Source organism: Saccopteryx leptura, chromosome 10, assembly GCF_036850995.1.
Source record: "Saccopteryx leptura isolate mSacLep1 chromosome 10, mSacLep1_pri_phased_curated, whole genome shotgun sequence".
Classification (NCBI taxonomy): domain Eukaryota; kingdom Metazoa; phylum Chordata; class Mammalia; order Chiroptera; family Emballonuridae; genus Saccopteryx; species Saccopteryx leptura.
The window spans coordinates 57134364-57152750 of record NC_089512.1 but is presented as its reverse complement, the minus strand read 5'-3'; the positions used below and the strand labels follow the sequence as shown (position 1 = coordinate 57152750).

Sequence of the window (18387 nt, the reverse complement as noted above, 5' to 3'; positions counted from 1 at the left end):
TTGTGTCCTTCAGAAGTCTCATGGACTAAAACCAAGGTGTCAACAGAACTGGTTCCTTCTGGAGTCTCTAAGGGCAAAATCCATTTCCTTGCCTTTTCCAGCTTCTGAGGCTGCCTACATTCCTCGGCTGGTGGCCCCTTCCTCCATCTCCAGAGCCAGCAATGCAAGTTGAGTTCCTCTCACGTCGTATCCCTCTGACCTTCTGCCACCTCCTTTTACTCTAAAGTGCCCTGATGATGACATTGGCCCCCCATATGCTGGGAAACTCTCTTAGAGTCAGCAGACTAGCAACTTTAATTCCATTCACAGCCTCAATTCTCCTCTGCCATGTTACCTGACATATTCACAGATTCTGGGGACTAAGCTGTGGCTGTCTCTGAGGGGCTATTATTTTTCCTGCCACACTTATTAACCAGCCCATCCACCTGAGACAGTAATTCCATATAGGCCCCTTAGCTCTCTTCTCAGGTAAATGAAGAGGGGCTTGTTTTGTAGGTGTCCCTTGGGCCCTAGGAGAGAAGGTGAATTTGTTAACAAGAACATGGGGCTTGGGGAATGCCACACAGCGCTGAGGGATGAGACAGGATCCAGGCATTACGTGGTGTCTGCAATTTGATGACCAGGCTGCTCTTTCCCATGCAGAAGCCCTGAAAACAAGGTCTGTCCCATGGGCACTGGTGGTTTGTGGGCTTTCTACGCAGACCTGTCCTAACACTCCTTCTGGAAGCCTCTCTAAATACAGACATGTTCCCTCCTTTTGGCCCCTATTCCTGTATTTATTCTGAGGCAATAAATCAAAACAAAGCACCCATGTGCTTGAGGATATTCAGTGTGGTGAATAGCAGGATACAGCAAGAATACCTGGCTTGTTTATCCTGGGAAGAGGAGACGCCATGGGCAACACAAGCCTCTCAAATGAAACAAAAATCAGAAAAATCAGCACATGGGTGCGCATCTCTCTGCCACTGCATGTGATCTGGATACACAGGAGGAAGTGGTGGGTGAGACTAGCTTACACTTGCTTTTTTTCCTTTTTCACTATGTTTTTTTAAACTTTCTTATTAAAGCATCTAAATGAAAAAGAGGCAGCATTAGCTAAGTTGCGGCTCTGAAACTCAGAGCAGTGAGAGACAAGAGGCAGATGGGAGGAAAGCACTTCATCCTTGTTGGTCACATGAAACTAAAGAGCAAATGGAGTAAACACAGTCTGAGCAAGTCGGTTTCCTTTGATATTAAATAAGTATTGCCACTTGTTCTGTTGACTTTTAAACACTCTAGTCCCAATTCAGAGATATTTCCTACCAGTGCTTTCTGTCTGACTATCCCTCATCTTAATGGTTTTTAACAAATATTTGATCTGTTGTTTTTGAGAACTTTTCTCAGTAAGGTCAAGTAGTTTACTGAAAGGATTACAAAAGAGATTATGCTTCTGAAATTACATTTTGGCTCAAATATGTCTTATCCCAGAAGTGAAAACAGATAAGATGACCTCAGAAGAGGCAGTGATGTCTTTCTGCATGCTTTCTGCACACTTCTCCCAATGTTTTCCAGAAAAGGGAAGGAATGGCCTGGTGTTGTGTCCATTACAGCTACATGAAGGCATTCACTTCCAGTGGGTGCAGTAAGCAGGCTCGGGTTGGGCTGGGCTTCCGGCACTGGTGCCTGGACAGGGATTGCTACAAAAACCATAGAATCAAATGAGAAGTTGGAGATTTCTCTCTGGACCAAATTTATTTCTCAGCCTGGATTGAGGCCTTTGCCTGCCCTGAAATGGTACTCTCCAGCCTCTCTTCTGGCCAACTGACCAGGCATCTCCAGCAGCCCCCCCTCAGCCCCTGCTCTTCCCTGGGTCTCCCACTGTGGAGGTGTGTGTTGCTCCCCAGAGATCCATCCCATGAGTTCTGCCTATCACTGAGGCTGTAGATCTTTTTCTGTAGGGGCTGGTCCTCCACCCTTGATCAAGTCTCTTTTGAAACATTCTGGAGGCACCTCAGAGCCTGAGTGTCCTCCAACTTGGACTGATGGATTCTTCCATATCTCAAATGTAATAATGGCAGATGGGATCACAGATGGACCTTTGTCAACCCCGAGGCACAGCCTATGGCTCCTTGCTTTGAGAACTTCTCTTCCTGTCCCTAGTCCAAGGAGTTTTGGGGTGCCCCATCCCAGATAGAATCTGGATCCCTCCAGAGTCAGATTTCCGCTTTCAGGGCTGAGGCAGCAGGAATGACAGCGTGTGGGGAAAGGGGGTGGGAGATGAACAAGGAGGTCGTTTGCTGCCTTCATAATTCAAAAACATCAGCCACTCATGGGAGGTGGGGAGAAAGGGGGAGGATGGAAAGCACCACAGTCAATGGAAAAATCAACAGTGGGTAATAATAGCAGTCTTGCTTAACACAGCTTCTGCTGCCAGCGGACAAAAAGAACCAGCTCTTCTGAGTTCCAGCAATAGGCACTTACTAACTTTAGTGCTTTTTAATTATATCTTAGAATCTCTTGAAAGAAATGCCACTCTGGTATCTCCAAATTAGGAATTCTCTGATGTTGTCTTAAACACCCACATTTGTCCATCCGGGCCAAGGTGATTCTTGGTTCTTGGGGGCTCATTAAGTAGCTCTAGAGCCAGGGTTCTGGTGTGGGGGCTCACAGGAGCTGTGGGGGTGGGGGGCATTGCCCACTCCCATCCCTGTGTCTGGGCTGCGTGTCACAGAGCGCCCACTCTCCCTACAGGAGACCCTCTGCAGTGCGGTGCCTGGGTCGGACAGTGTGCTCTTTACATCCTGATCATGACGTTCGAAAAATCTGTCGTCTTCATTGTCCTCCTAATACTTCAGTGGAAAAAGGTTTGCATCTTACCTCTTCTGTAGTAGCTCCTTGAGATGCTAAAGCAGTGCTTCCTCCTCCTGCCACTCTCTCCAACCCTAACCCCAACCCCAACCCCCTAACCCTAACCCTGTTGGAAAACCAGATATGCAGTTTCATTTTTTTTTAACTCCGTGAATACACCCTGAATTTGATCTGATATCATAATTATTGGCTACCTATCAGGAACAGTAACTAGTCCATTTTTTATGTACTATTGTCCACTTCAATTACACAGATATCTGCTCTAGATGAGGACAATGGAATATATACCGTATTTCCCCATGTATAAGACACTCCCATGTATAAGACAAACCTTAATTTTGGGGCCCAAAATTTGGAAAGAAATGTATTACATAAAGTTATTGAACTCAAGTTTTATTCCTCATAAAATTCATAAAACTCCTCATCACTGTTAAAACTCCCATCCATTAGCTTGTCCTCATCTGTGTCTGATGATGAATCACTGTCTTCAACAATGAGCACAAAAACAAGTGCAAAAAAGTGGGAAATGCAAGTAAAAAAAAAATCTACAACCACTGTATAAGACGCACTCCATTTTAGACCCCAAATATTTCGGGAAAGGGTGCATCTCATACATGGGGAAATACAGTAAATCCAATGAAAATCCAGTCTTGTCTGATACTAGCCTTCAGGCCTTACAATTGTAAATGTCTCTCAGGTGTTCTTTACATTTGCATTTGTCTTTTTCACACACCTCTCTTGGCCAGTGGTTTAACTAAGACTTTAGGTGCTGTAGGCAGCAGCTGGTCACATGTTGTTCCCCAGGTGCCCTCACCTCAGCCCTTGACCCTCTGCCCTCTGGCCCCAGCACTAGCAGATAAGCCTGCACTGCCCACACTCCTCCACATGCCCACTTGAAACCAGCCAACGAGCTTTTGGAAGCAAGTAGCTTGGTCATTCTTTGGTTTTATTCGTGGCTGAGTTTTATTTTTTAAGAAAATAAACCAAGGCATTTTAGAGCTGTTGTCCTTCAGGCAGTGGTTGAGGTGCAGGATTTCTGGTAGAAAGTGGTCCGGCACCTAATGAGTATCTGGTGTTTGTAATGACCTCACTCACCAGTCCTCCTCACAGGGAGCACTAACTGCTCCAAGTGGTCTCCAAGGGGGGTCCCTCACTAGCCATCAGATCTGGGGACTGTGTGGCCCTGGGTGTGAGGTGCTGGGGTCAATGTCTAAGCTAAGCTAAGTCCCCTCTCAGGGCCTCGTGGGTGAATTTCCCTCCACCCCTCCTTTCAAGCACTTTCTCTACAGCTTTCCCCCACCTCACTGAATCTGCTTCTCTTTACAGGTGGCCCTATTGAATCCCATTGAAAACCCAGACCTGAAACTGGCCATCGTCATGCTGATTGTCCCGTTCTTTGTCAATGTCAGTGCCAAATTGCAATTTTTATCCCACTTTGTTTCCTGCCTTCCTGTGTTCCTATTCAAAGTTCTGAGTCTGACAGAAAAAACACAGCTCTCAGGTTCCTCTGTGTGAGCACCTGCCACCTCCCTATCCCCAGCCCAGACCAGGAAATGGCAGGGCTGCATTCTCACCAGGCAATCCCTACTCCAGGGCCCCTGTGCAAGGTGGAGGGTCCTGGGAATTTTTGTCTTGCCCTCCCTGCCAGGTGACCTCCAGCCGAGGAGTCCCACCCCTTGTGTTACAGTAACTTTTAGATTAGGATCATTAGGGATTCACCCCCAGTCGTTTGTTCTTGACCAGAGTTCCAAGAAAAAGGAGCACATTGGCTAGAAGTTAGGAACTAGGGAAAGAAACCATACAGGACCCTGGGTTTGACAGATGTGGCAAAGTATGCTACCCGGCCAGACCATGGAGGAGCGAACCGAGAGTTTGAAGACCTTGATTTCAGGCCCCGCTCTGCCCATGGCTGGGGCAAGGCCCAAGGCAGGCTGTTCCATCAGTTCACACCGCTAAACCCTTGGGATAAATAGGTTAGCATTTTCTCTGATAAGAAGGCAAAGGAGATAGAGATTAGGAATTGCTTTCTAAGCTTCGGATAGACAGCAGGAGGACTGAATAAGATTTTTCTTTCCCAGTTCGGGTAGTTGTGCCCTGGAATGGCGTGGGGAAGGATGGGGACGTGGGGGCTGCTCTGCTTTGCTTTCACATATGGCTTATCCCAGAATAACCTGTACTTTCCCTCCCACAGGCTTTGATGTTTTGGGTTGTGGACAATTTCCTCATGAGAAAGGGGAGGACGAAAGCTAAACTGGAAGAAAGGGGAGCCAACCAGGACCCAAGGAATGGGAGCAAGGTCCGCTACCGAAGGGCCGCATCCCATGAGGAGTCAGAGTCTGAGGTAAGGCTGGGCCCTTGTGCTGCTGACCCGAGGGTGTCTCTGGTCTCGTGGTTATGCCAGCCAGGGAGGGGAGAGGAGGCTGACAGCTCCCATCCAGCTTAGACTTGTTCCTGTTGTCCCATGGACCTTCCCAAGGCAGGGAGATGGAGCACCTGGTGGGTGTAAGCTTCCTGCCACATTCCTTACGCCAGTGGAGAAAGACAGGAAAGGGAGTGGCTACCTTGTTCCAAGGAAGCTGGCAAGGACTCTCATGGGCCTGATCATTAACCTTGAAGCATTAAGGTGTTGGAATCCCTGCCCACCACTAATGAGCAAGGGAGTTGTTGGCTGAGCCAGCTGGAAACCTCTATAATGTGGGGGTGGCCAGATGTCCAAGAGGGAACCTCATCTCCTCATACTTCCAAGTTTCCTAACATAAAGGTTTGGACTTGAGGGAGACTCCTGGTTATAAACAGGAGCATGAGGCCAGGTTGTGTGTCCTGGGCAGCCGCAGCACTCAAGTCACACTTCTGTGCTGCGGATGAGGTGGGGGGCTGCCCCATGAGGGCCCTTGTTCATCTCCCACGTTGTGCTGACCAGTGTCTGCGAGGGGCCTTCAGAAATGGCTGGGAAAATGTCTTCTCCCAGAAGCCTTCATACTTGGGGATGAGGAGAAGGCGAGTGCCTGGACAGCCCATCGTGATGCTCTGCTGGAAGTTCTGAGATTGAGACATTGACAGAGCCCTATGAGGACCCTGGAGCTATGTGTTTATCTTGTGGGGCATCCTGATTGAGTTTTGAAAGCTGAATAGATGGTAGGACAGAGTGTAAGCTGTAGAATCTGGCTGGGGCCCCTCGTGCTGTAAGAGCTCAGTGAACATTAGGTGAATGACAGTGTTACAGGCAGAAGCAGCTGCTCATGAGTAGTTGTGGTCATGTGATTTAGCGTTTGAGTAATGATATAAAATTCCTTATGGCTGGAGCAGCATGTATTCCAGAGGATAGGACAGAATGATAAGAAATAAGGACTGAGACCCTGGCCGGTTGGCTCAGCTGTAGAGCGTCGGCCTGGCGTGCGGGGGACCCGGGTTCGATTCCCGGCCAGGGCACATAGGAGAGGCGCCCATTTGTTTCTCCACCCCCATCCCCTCCTTCCTCTCTGTCTCTCTCTTTCCCTCCCGCAGCCAAGGCTCCATTGGAGCAAAGATGGCCCGGGCACTGGGGATGGCTCCATGGCCTCTGCCCCAGGCGCTAGAGTGGCTCTGGTCGTGGCAGAGCGACGCCCCGGAGGGGCAGAGCATCCCCCCCTGGTGGGCGTGCCGGGTGGATCCCGGTCAGGTGCATGCGGGAGTCTGTCTGACTGTCTCTCCCCATTTCCAGCTTCAGAAAAGTACAAAAAAAAAAAAAAAAGAAATAAGGACTGAGCCAGATGGGTGAGGTGCTTTGTGATCCAGGCTGAGCTGGGCGTGCATGCTGACAGTAGGGAGCTAGAGAGTGTTTAATCAGGGGGCCAAGACTGGAGGCAAGAAGCCCTGAAAGGGAGTGGCTGGGAGAAGTGGTAAGTCTGCCCCTGCAGTGAGTAGAATGAATCTCCCACACACAGGTGTGTGTTGGACCTCTCCATCCTGGCCTGGGCTGTCCCAGTCCTTCCCTCGTGCTCAGAGGTCTGAGGAGCCAGGCAGGTGGCCAGTGAGTGTGTGGATATGCTGGGTGCCCTGGCTGCACGGCCAAGTCATTCCAGGGTTTCATAAAGCAGAGAGTGCCTGTTTGTGTTCAGAAGTTACAGAGTTGATTCAAAGCAGCGACTTTGAAGTCCTGCATTGTGTGTGCCCCACAGATGTTTTCTCTTTCTTCTGGAAGGGGTTTTTCACTTTGCATTTGCTATATTTGAGGTAGCTTCAGGGGCCTGTGACTCCATGAGTCAAGATTGGGCTGTTTTGCCAGGGTGCCCTTGCACTGCAAGTCTCTGCCGAGTTCTAACAGGGGTTTGGTCCCAACTGGAGCTAGGCTGGAGAAGGGGGGTGCACTAGCAGAGGGCAGGGTGGTTGACTCAGCTCTGGTTTCAGTAGCCCATGGGTGGGTCTGCAGTGAGCCAGCTTGTCTCATTCTGGAAAGGGATCTTCCCATCATGCTCTACTAAAGAAAGATGAGACTGAGGCCTCCTGGAGGGACTTGCACCCCGTGCTGGGGTCCAGGGAAGGCAGAGGAAGAAGGCACCATTGGCAGTGACTAAGGGCCATGCCTCTCCGCTGCCTCAGATCCTTATCTCAGCCGATGACGAGATGGAGGAGTCCGACGTGGAGGAGGACCTCCGCAGACTGACCCCCCTGAAGCCTGTGAAGAAAAAGAAGCACCGCTTCGGGCTGCCTGTCTGACACATTCCTGTGTGGGGGCCGGTTCAGGGCCCAGCCTGCTGCCAGGCCGCCGGTCGTTCTGCAGCATCATTCCTTCTCACCTCTCTCTGCCCTCCTCTTCTACCTCCATCCTCTCGCCGTCTCTGCCCACTCCCAGACGACTGTGACTTGAGAGAGGGAGGAAGAGCCAGCGCCAAGGGGGCCATGGCAGTTGGAGGTCCCCACTCAGTTGCACTACAAACACTGACCAAATATGCAAGCAAGGCATTTAGTTCGTTCGTTGTCCCAATGGTGTTGTGAGGGACCCAGAAGCCCTGTCCTGTGTCTGGCTGGGTAGCATGGAGGAAGAAACTCACGCACACACAGACTGTGGGAGAGCCTCTCCCCAAGCCTTGGGGAGTGGAAGCGTAACACATTCGGGGCCGAAAGTCACTCATTGACGAAGTTGGAACCACAGTGCTTTCTTATTCGAAATGGCTTTTATAACTTGATTTCTAGAGCCGGTTTTATGAGCTGTCACAGTGTTAATGTTTTTTGAGTATGTGTTTATTTCCTATGGGACTAATGGGCAAACACAGATTTTTTAAGTCTTCCGTATGCTGTTGACTTTTATATTTTTAAGTTATATTTTCATACTATTGTATTTAAAAGTCTTTTTAATCCCCAAAGAAATGGGTTTGTTTGCCTTCCGTGGGATGTGAACTGGTGGGAGGAAAAAGTTGAGAGTTTTGTATTTGGAATATTGTTAGGTGATCTACGATGAGATGAGAGAGTGAGCCCTGTAGGATGGGAGATGGGTCCTCTCTGAAGTCAGCAAATCCAGTGGTTCTATAAAGGCCAGGCCTGAGCAGGAGGCAGCTGGGCCACAGGAGGATCCAGTGCTCCCGTGCCTGTCATGGCGGCTCCTTGGCATTCCTGCTGGCAGGGTGGAGGTCTTAGTTAAATGCTACCAAGAAAAGAGGCTAAGAGGCCTTTGTGTCCAGAAATTGAGACTATGAGGCCACTCCTGTTTGTTCCCTGCTTCTCTTCAGAGCCTCCAAATCTGCATTTTAAAATGTTGTCTTGGCCTCTTGGCCTCCCACTGGTGCAGCCTTCAGAACCAGCCTCTTAGAGCCAGCCGCAGGCCAGGCTGCCCTGGGCCCATTACCTTGTCCATTTATTTTGCACAAGAGTCTGGAGAACTCCTGCCTGACCAAATGATCCTGTTTTTCACATGCTCCAGGGCTGTCGGCTGGATGCGTCCACAGGCAGGACAGGATACTGCTAAGCTTTGTCCCCTCCTTGGGGAGTGGCCCCCACTCAGCCTGGGCTCAGACCACTTTGGGAGTCTGCTGACTGGCAGTGGACTGGGCTGACTGGGACAGCTCAGGACTTAGTCACAGCCAGAGGCAGCCATGGGAGTTTAGGAAGAGAAGACCACACTGCAGAGATGTGAGCTGGAGGGGAGAAGGGAGCAGGGAGGCCACGTCACCCAGAACCTTTACAGACCTACATAAAAATGTGTTTCACTTAAGAAGATTGCATCTGAATTGTGGCATGTGAGCCTAGTTGTTACACCAGGTATCCTAGGCCTGTCCTCTGCCTCTAACATGAGGGCCAGCCTTACAGAGGCCTTCTCAGTCCATCTTCTCCAGGAGTGCACAAGCCAGAGGGCCGAGGCGAGCTGAGACCCGCAGCTACCCTAGGAGGTGACTCCGCCTTTGGGCATCTGGGGCCGGAGAGAAGAGGTGAGGCAGGGCGGTGCCTCCTGTGAGATTGAAATCCATCTCTCTCATGTAGCATCTCCTCTCAGTGGACACCCTTCACCCCTCTTCTATCCCTGGCTGTGTTAGTGGGTATCTCCCCACTAGGGAATTGGCATTTGGGAAGACCAGGACTGATCAGTCCCTCGTGGCATCACTGCCTCTCCTTACTTTTCACTCCTGCTTCGTTTTGATTTGAATAACCTGTGCCCACAGATGTTTCTTCTCCCTTCCTGAGCTAGCTCAGAACCAGAGCTTCATTTTTAGTCTTGAGCTCCTAATGTTTCCAAACTGGAGATGGGGTAGAGGAGCCATAGTCTGTGAAAGATGAAAACTGGGTTATATAGGGCTCGGGTGATCTGCTCATCTCATGGCTCATCCCAGCTCCTGCTGGCTTGTAAGTTTGGGGGACAAAGAGGTTGTGAGTGAGCGGTGCTTTCTCCCTGTACCCTGATTTTCAGTAAGGGCTTCAGCCTCTGTGCTGCAGCTGTGTAGCTGGGTAACTAGGGGATGATGTCTAATCACACAGGGCTTTGTGCTTTATGGGCCTGGACAGTGTGGCCTCACGTATTTGGCCTTACCCTCCTCCTCAGTGTGTGTGCATCCACACAGACACACAGAGTTTATACACCGTGGGAGTGGGCCTGCATCGCAGGGATCTTTCCTGTGGAGCACTGCCCAGAGAGAGCAGGTGCAGAGGGCCTGTCAGGACTTCTTCCCGAGCTGTCCTCCCTCCCCGGGCAGATTTCCTCACCACCTGCTCCAAGGTGCCTTATGAGGTGCAGCTCTTCCCTCAGCCACATGGCGAGCATCACTGTGCTTGAGAAACCATAGCGTATTGTGCATTGTCCTTCTCACTTGTCAGAATCTGAACCTTGGCCAAGCCACCCATGACAGAAACTTGTAAGTCAAGGTCATGAACCAGTTTCTTGTAACTAATGGACATAACCCGATGAGGTAGAACTGTCATATCTGAATAGTGCAGACTGTAACCCTATTTCCTTTGGGCAGTACAGACCTGTAGGCTGCCACCCAGAGTTCCTGCCTGAGGGTGCCTCGGGCCTACCCCCATTCTGCCTCCAGACTGCAAGTCACTGACCTTTTTGCAGCCAGGCCAGCATAGGTGGCACTGGGAACTTCCCAACAGCCAGAGCAGCCACCGTGTAGGGGGTAGGGCTGCTTTTAGAAGTTTCACACACTTCCAACTAGGAGGCAAGAGTTCTGTTTTACCCTTTGAAACACATTGGCAGCTGAGGGGCTTTGTTCTCGGTGAGGTATTTCTGCTCCAACCATTATCAGCACCTTAAGCTCCTGGGTGGGTGGGTTGGTTTAATTTATTTCTTTTTCATGAAATTTATTAGAAGTCAGACCTATGTGAGCAAACTGTGGCCTACTTCCACTCTGCCTGGTGGGGGTGTTTAATCAATGATGTTATGATTCACAAAAACACATTTTTGAAATGAAAGGGAAGTCAATGTCCTTACATTGTAAAATGGTTTACAATAAAGTTTGACATCTTACTACAGTTTTTTTTTTCCAAACATCCCTTTTGTGATTTTGGTGTGTGTTCTCTGGAGTTAAAACAGCTTAGTAGGTGGTCAAGAAAATTTCCCCACTCGGTTGGAAGGTTCTTCCTAGGAAACAGTAGGAATAAACCTATATTACCTCAGAGCAGATGTGGGGACCAAAATCTGCTAAGAAAAAAACCAAACGTACGTACTCTTGCCATTTCCACTTCCCTGTTGGTGTGAGTAAAAGCTACTTATTGTATGTTCCCCTGAGGAGCAAGTGGTGCTGGGACCCAGTGTTTGAGGCGTGAACATCCCATATCCTGTCCCTGAGGCAACAGGCTAGCAGACAGATGCCTGCCTCCTGGGGCAGAGCCAGCTGTGGGGGCAGTGCTGAAGCACTCACCCCGGGAGCTGGGCCTTCACAGGTCAGGCCTGCCTTCAGTGCCTCTTGCCCCTGTTCACAATCCTGGGTTTACGCCCCTGGCTATCCAAAGGCATTCCTTGTGTCAGCACTTGTCTCAGATGGAGCCTGGCGGTCTTTGCATTGGCATTCTGGGGTTAGGACCAAGCAGGAGGGGACTTAGGTGGGGTTTGAGGTATGACAGCAGTGGGGTGGCATTTGGGATAACCAAATGTCAGTGCCTGGTTAGGTCTCGTCTGCCTGGAGCCTTCAAGGATAAAAATATCACATTTACTGTCCACACCCACCCCAGGCTTAGAGTCCTGCCTTGGGGCGGGGGGGTCTTCCCTTCAAGGATAGGGGTATTAGAATCTAGCCCTGGAGAACTAAGTGACCTTTAAGGGAGTGCTTGGGCCAGTCCCTCTCTCTACAGCTCAATACCTGCAATGGGTTTCAATCTCTCCCACCCTCTTTCAGCAACCTAAGTATCCTCAGGCCAGGTGCCCTTCAGTGACCTTATCTCGGCCAGAGGCTCCATTCTGTTTCCTGCCATCAGCTCACCCTTACCACAAAGCATGGTTTCCTCCTGGTCCTTCCTGGGCACTTTATGCCCTGTCTTCTTCGTTCCTTTGCTAAATGTGCCCTGGGCACCAGACAAAGGACAGGGGCATCAGCAGAACCCCAGATGGAGAGTTCTCCAGGCTTCCCCTGACCTCAGTTTCTCCATCTGTGAACCAGGGGTCACGTGTGCTCTGAGTGCACCATGAGGACTCAGGGCGCTCACAGTGAGCAAAGCTGGAGAGAAGCAGGCACCGGAAGCTCTGGCCCTGCTGCTAAGCAGGATGGAAAGTCTATTTCCTCTGGAAGCCAGAGAAGGGACCGAAGAGAAAGATAAACAAGCTCAAAGTGGCCTGACCTGTGGTGGTGCAGTGGATAAAGCGTTGACCTAGAACACTGAGGTCACTGGTTCGAAACCCTGGGCTTGCCTGGTCAAGGCACATATGAGAGTTGATGCTTCCTGCTCCTCCCCCTACCTCTCACTCTCCTCTCTAAAAATGAATAAATTAAAAACAAGCCTGACCAGGCGGTGGCGCAGTGGATGGAGCATCGGACTGGGATGCGGAAGGACCCAGGTTCGAGACTCCGAGGTCTCCAGCTTGAGCGTGGGCTCATCTGGCTTGAGCAAAAAGCTCGCCAGCTTGTTCCCAGGGTTGCTGGCTCAAGCAAGGGGTCGCTCGGTCTGCTTTAGCCCCTCAGTCAAGGCACATATGAGAAAGCAATCAATGAACAACTAAGGTGTTGCAACGAGAAACTGATGATTGATGCTTCTCATCTCTCTCTGTTCCTGTATGTCTGTCCCTATCTCTCTCTCTGTTCCTATAAAAATTAATTAATTTTAAAAAATTAAAAAACAAAAAACAAGCTCAAAGTGGTCCAGCCTGGTCCAGATCCTGCCTTCCTGAGGGACAGCCCCACACTGGGATGGGCTGACGCAGATGGATAGCTCCTACTGCCACACACATTCCAGGACCTACATTCATAAACACACAAGTCACTGCCAGTCCCAGCACCTCCTACTTGAAAGTAGAGCAGCTGTTCCTGAGGGCACAGGGTCCCCCAGCTGTCTATGTCACTAGCGCTGCAGCCTCCTGGGCAGAAGTGCTCAGTGAACCCCTATCATCTCCCGAGAATAAACTCTGAAGCCATGGCTATGTGGACCTGAATCATCGGAGAGCCTGTTGGAGCAGGGGGAGTGACTTCCAAGACAGGCAAGCAGACTATATAAGCTCCAGAGGGCTGGGCACTGCTCAGATCTCTGACTAGCTACTGCCTGCCAGAGAGGGGCCTTCGGAGCAGCACTGACACAGCACCCACCATGTCCCAGGTAAGAGGGCCCAGCATGGGCATGTTGGTGCAGTAGAGGTTGGGGGTGGGCAGATAGCTGGACACCATCATCTTCGGCAACTGTGTCCTGAGCTGAGCTCCAGGCATAAACGTAGGAGGCTCTGCAGCCCCTGGGAGGGCAGGGCTTGGGGAGGACAGCCCTCTGTCCAGCTTACCTAGGGACCTCTGTTTAGCTTGGGCTTAGTGGTATTCCATGGTTTTTTAGGAGGGCTAAGGAAGGTGTGTATGGTACTTCAAGATCTCTGCATGTGCTTTTGTGTGGAGAGAAACTGCTTGTATGACTTAGTGTGTGGAGTTTGTGCACGTTTGTAGGTGTATGTGTTTGTGGGTACACGTGAGGCTGGATCTGTGGGTGTATAACTGTGTCTGTCTCTCCAGTAGGATGTATCTCTGTGCAAGGATGTGATATGTTGTCCTAGGAGCCCAGCTGAGGCTCAGGGACTGGGGAGTCTGCACCTCCCTGTAGGGCATAGGAAGAAGCAAGGCCTTGGACTTCTGGACACCTGGGGTTTTAGGAGAGAGTAGGCACTGAGTCTGGGTATCCCCAGCTCTGGAGGGACAGACAGACCAGCCTGCTAAGGGGAGGTTGTCTTTACTGCTTGCTGCGTGGGTGGATGCTGACTGGACTGTGACTGTAGGAGCACCTGATTCCTCTAACCCAGCCCCACCCCAGAGCCCACCAGGTGAGTTCTGGCAGTTTGGGAAGAGAGTGGCAATACCTAAGGGACCGACCCCCTGACACCACTCAGAGAGCAGGTGTGGTATTCACCAAAAGCCTTGTAATTCAGCCTCAAAGCCAGTCTCTGTCCCCTTTGCCCATTATGCCCAAGCTTGAGTTTGGTCAGGCAGACAGGCAGTGTGAGGCCACAGCAGCTACAGCCCCAGAGCTCCCAGTCTATTGGAAAGGGCAGAGACTCGGCGTGGGGACACAGGGTGTGATGTATAGTCAAGAAGGCTTCCTGGAAGAATGGGGACTGGAATTGGCTTAAGTTCAGTGATCAGAGAAGAGGGATTTCAGCCTGAAGGCCTCAGGTTATACCATGGGACTCTGGGCTCTCCAAGGCTGGCACTCGGGAAGACCCCGTCAGGAAGAAGCGCCCCGCTGTGAAGGAGGAGGACCTGAAGGGGGCTCGAGGGAACCTGGCCAAGAACCAGGCGATCAAGTCCAAGACCTACCAGGTCATGCAGGAGTGTGGTGAGTGTTCTCAGGGTGCTGGGGAAGGGAGGGGTGCAGATGTGTGTTAGTGGAAGGGGGCAGGATGTGGGGAGGGGGTCCTGTGTGCCTTTCCTAAGAGTCCAGAGCTCCTGGGCTCCTGGGGTGGCTCCCCACAAAGGGACCTTCGCTCCCTAGGAAGCTGGCTGGGTCCCTGAGCACACCTCTACATCCTCTGCACAGAACAGGCTGGCACCACTGCTCCATCTGTGTTCAGCCGCACCCGGACTGGCACTGAGACCGTCTTTGAGAAGCCCAAAGCTGGACCTGCCAAGAGCGTCTTTGGCTGAGAAGTGCACACCACTCCTCTCGGCACTGCCAACAACTAGATGCAGGAATCTTTCCCAAGAACTCTTTTTTTATGCCAGAACTCACCTGCTCACCTGTTGCCTCTGGGCCTGCCACCCCTCCCCCACAGCCCTGGCCCCTCAGTCCAGGGACTCTACACTAGCAGCCCCTGGGAAACACCAATAAAAGGATGTCCAAGCGACCCCAGCATTTGGAGGGTGTTGGTTGGTCACTGGCCATGGTCCCTAAGTGCAGACGATGGGTGGCAGGGTGGGGTGTGGGACATATTCTGTATCCTTCATGTTTTTGGGGAGGGTCCTAGAGGATAATGAAGTGCTATTACGGCCACTGCTACATACTAGAAAGAGCTTTGAATATGGAGATCTGGTGCTGACCTGTGGGACTTGAGACCATCTCTTCTCTTCTGAGGCTCGTTTCCCTTGTATATGACAAAAGAGTTGAACTGGAGCCTATTGCATAAAACAGACCACAGTGACACTGCTCAGAGTGAAGTGGGTTGGGCCATGGAGCTCCCCCTTCTTCCCCAGAAGCCACTGCGATGCTTCTAAGGACCCAAAGGCTCTGCAGGAGCCAGGGACCTCACAGGCTCCTCCCCCTGCACCCTCGTTATACTACCTCCTGGCTATCTTGCATCCCTCAAACACAAAGCCATGTCAAGGCTTCTGTGGCCAGTGGCAGTCTGCTTCCTGAGCTGCTCTCCCTCTCCTAAACTCAGGGTCAGCTGCCCCCTTGCCATTCCCACAGTTCTGCCTCAGCCATGGGAACACCAGGTTCTGGGCTCCTTTCCTCCTCAGGCCTCAATATGTGCATGGAGTTCAGATTCAAGGGACTACAGAGCAAGACCACTGACAGTCCAGGGCTGGATTTGAAGGGCCTGGGTTTGCAGTGCCTGGCTCAGGGCTGTTTCTGCAGGGAAGCCTTGCCTGTCCCCTGGGCAGGTGGAGCTGCCTGCTGGGATTCTTTCCCACATTCCTCACCTCCTTATATAGTGGTTCCCAGGCTGGGCCTGTGTTCTGAACCCCAAGGGAGCAGACCTTCTGTGGGGACGGGGCCTGAGCCTGCTCACTGGGCTCCTTGGGGAGGCTCTTTCCCCAGACTGCTGAAGGGGTATGCCCCCTGTGTAATCCCAATCATATCAGAGCCAAAGGGCAAGCAGTGTAGCTACACACAGAGATTTAGCTTCTGGCCATATCAGAAGAAAGGGGAACTTGTATTGCAGCCACAGACAGCTCCAAAGTCCGTGTTGCCCTTCCTTCAGGTCCAAGGCAGGGCTAATGCAGGAGACCCCTTCCCAGCTCTCTGCTGGCCAATCACTGCCCAGCGTCCTGAGTAGGCCTCCAAGATGACTGCCCTTCCCCCAGAGCTAGTGTCACAGGTCCTTCCCCAACCCAGGATTGGCACCTGGCCACCCTTTTCATAGGCATCTTTACCCAATCTGTGGCCACTGATTTGGGAGCTGGGCTTTCCCAGAGCCACCAGAGACACAAGCACCAAGTGCGTCTGGATCCCGTATTATTTATTCACTTCATTACTATTTGTTTCAAAAGCATTTCAGCTTTATTAAAGGAGAATTGAACAAAGTTGTCTGTAATCCTACCCCAGGTCCTGGGGCCACCCTCCCATGGGTTTGGGTTCATGACAAGGGCACTGCCTTGATGTGTTGAGGGTCGGCAGTCTCCCCTTTCTCACTCAAGCCTTGATTCATGGACTCCCTTGGCATGACTGAGCTCCATGTAGGCCACCTGAGTGTGTACGCCACCACGATGAGTCTCCGCCTTCAGGAGCTGTCCTTTCTCTTCTGTTCCACACTTTCCTCTCAGTCAATTCCCCTGAGGAGGCCTCTGGGCCACAAGGTGTGGGCATCTTTATGGCTTTTGGTTTGTATTGCCAAACTTTTCATTGGGGGCCTTTACTGGAGTTGAACTGAGACCCATGGCTAAATTAATGGGGCCTGAACAGCAACCTGGAACCCCAGGAGAGAGAAGAGGTCTCCTGGGCCAGATTTTCTCTCCCCAGAAATAAGACGGATCCATCCTGCCTTGGTCCCAGCATATCTTTCCCCACTCAGACACCCCAAGAGGAGATCAGTGCTTTTAGGGCCCCACTGCCAGTCACGCTGACCTGGCCTGCAGCCTCCTTCCTCCCGGAAGCTGCTCCCAGCCCTCCTCCAGGCATCCGTCTGTTTCCCCCAGGCTGGGCTTATGGAGAGTGGACTGGTTCGTTGTTGTTTTCCCAGCCCGAAGGAGCTTGTTAATAGACTGGTGTGATAGGTAGTGCTGACCTGGGAAGGTCCTAGATCTTTCCAAAGGGGCACCAGTACCCAGCTCCCTCCTGAGCTTGCCTTTTCTCAGTACAGCAGGTCCTTAAATAACATCATTTCATTCAACCTCTTTTGGTTATAGTGGTTTTTTTGTTTGTTTGTTTGTTTTTAAATTCAGTGAAAGGAGGGAAGGCAGAAACAGACTCCCACATGTGCCCTGACTGGGATCTACCCGGCAAGCCCACTAGGGGGTGATGCTCTGCCCATCTGGTGCGTTGCTCCATTGTTCAGCAACTGAGCTCTTCTTAGCACCTGAGGAGGAGGCCATGGAGCCATTCTCGATGTCTAAGGCCAACTTGCTTCAATCGAGCTATTATTGTTGCAGGAAGGGAAGAGAGAGAGAGAGAAGCAAGAGGGGGAAAGGGTGGAGAAGCAGATGGGTGCTTCTCCTGAGTGCCCTGACGGGGAATCGAACCTGGGACATCCACACGCTGGGTCGACGCTCTACCACTGAGCCAACCAACCAGGGCCAGTTATAATGTTGATGAGAAAAAAATTTGATTCCTGGGTGAGGCCACCATGTGGAGTTTACAAGTTCTCCCCATGTCTTCATGGGTTTTTTTTTTCATGTCCTTCAGTTCCCCCCCATCCCAAAGATGCGCACATGAGGTGAACTGGTGTGTCAACATTGTCTCAGTTTAGTGTGCATGTGGGTGAGTGCGACCTTCAATTGGAAGAGTGTCTTGTCCAGGTTGGGGGTCCCACCTTATACCTGGGCTGCTGGCAGAGGCTTGGCCACCCGCAACCCTGAACTAGAATAAGCAAGTTGGAAAAGTGGCCCTGGCCGGTTGTCTCAGTGGTAGAGCGTCGGCCTGGCGTGCAGGAGTCCCGGGTTCGATTCCCGGCCAGGGCACACAGGAGAGGCGCCCATCTGCTTCTCCGCCCCTCGCCCTCTCCTTCCTCTGTCTCTCTCTTCCCCTCCCACAGCCAGGGCTTCATTTGAGCAAAGTTGGCCCAGGTGCTGAGGATGGCTCTATGGCCTCTGCCTCAGGTGCTAGAATGGCTCTGGTTGCAACAGAGCAACGGCCCAGATGGGCAGAGCATCGCCCCCTGGTGGGCATGCCGGGTGGACCCCGGTCGGGCACATGCGGGAGTCTGTCTGACTGCCTCCCCGTTTCCAACTTCAGAAAAAAAAAAAAAAAGGAAAAGCATGATCTTACTTGTCTTTATTAATCTTTCTTAAATATAAGTCTAGTTCACATTTATTTCAATGTTTAATATGGGAAATGTCTTGTTGTTGTTTTTTAAGAAAGAGAGAAAATGGGGGTGGGGGGTGTAGGAGCAGGAAGCATCAACTCCAATAGTAATTGCTTCTTGTATGTGCCTTGACCAGGCAAGCTTAGGGTTTTGAACCAGTGACCTCAGCATTCCAGGTTAATGCTCCATCCACTGTGCCACCACAGGTCAGGTTAGAAGTGTTTTGATTTTTATTTAAAAGTTTGGTAATGTTTTTGTGACCATAAATA

General features: G+C 51.2%; 2 protein-coding genes across 5 annotated transcripts in view; both read left to right on the top strand.

Annotated features, from left to right (window-relative positions):
* Window positions 1–10788, top strand: part of STIMATE (STIM activating enhancer) — a 62838-nt gene extending 52050 nt beyond the window's left edge. For 3 of the 4 annotated variants that reach the window (XM_066350514.1, XM_066350517.1, XM_066350516.1), the window contains 5 exons: window positions 102–167; window positions 2731–2843; window positions 4174–4251; window positions 5039–5188; window positions 7426–10788. In XM_066350514.1, the coding sequence (XP_066206611.1) occupies window positions 102–167; window positions 2731–2843; window positions 4174–4251; window positions 5039–5188; window positions 7426–7542 (524 nt within the window). In that variant the 3' untranslated portion in view covers window positions 7543–10788. The remainder of the gene's footprint in view (window positions 1–101; window positions 168–2730; window positions 2844–4173; window positions 4252–5038; window positions 5189–7425) is intronic. The other variant, XM_066350515.1, reaches the window with a different exon arrangement.
* Window positions 10789–12786: 1998 nt separating this feature from the next.
* On the top strand, window positions 12787–14790 carry MUSTN1 (musculoskeletal, embryonic nuclear protein 1). The gene is made up of 3 exons (XM_066350518.1): window positions 12787–13059; window positions 14142–14274; window positions 14476–14790. The coding sequence occupies exons 1-3, from the start codon at window positions 13051–13053 to the stop codon at window positions 14580–14582; spliced, it is 249 nt and encodes an 82-aa protein (XP_066206615.1). The 5' UTR covers window positions 12787–13050; the 3' UTR covers window positions 14583–14790.
* The last annotated feature ends 3597 nt before the right edge of the window (window positions 14791–18387 follow it).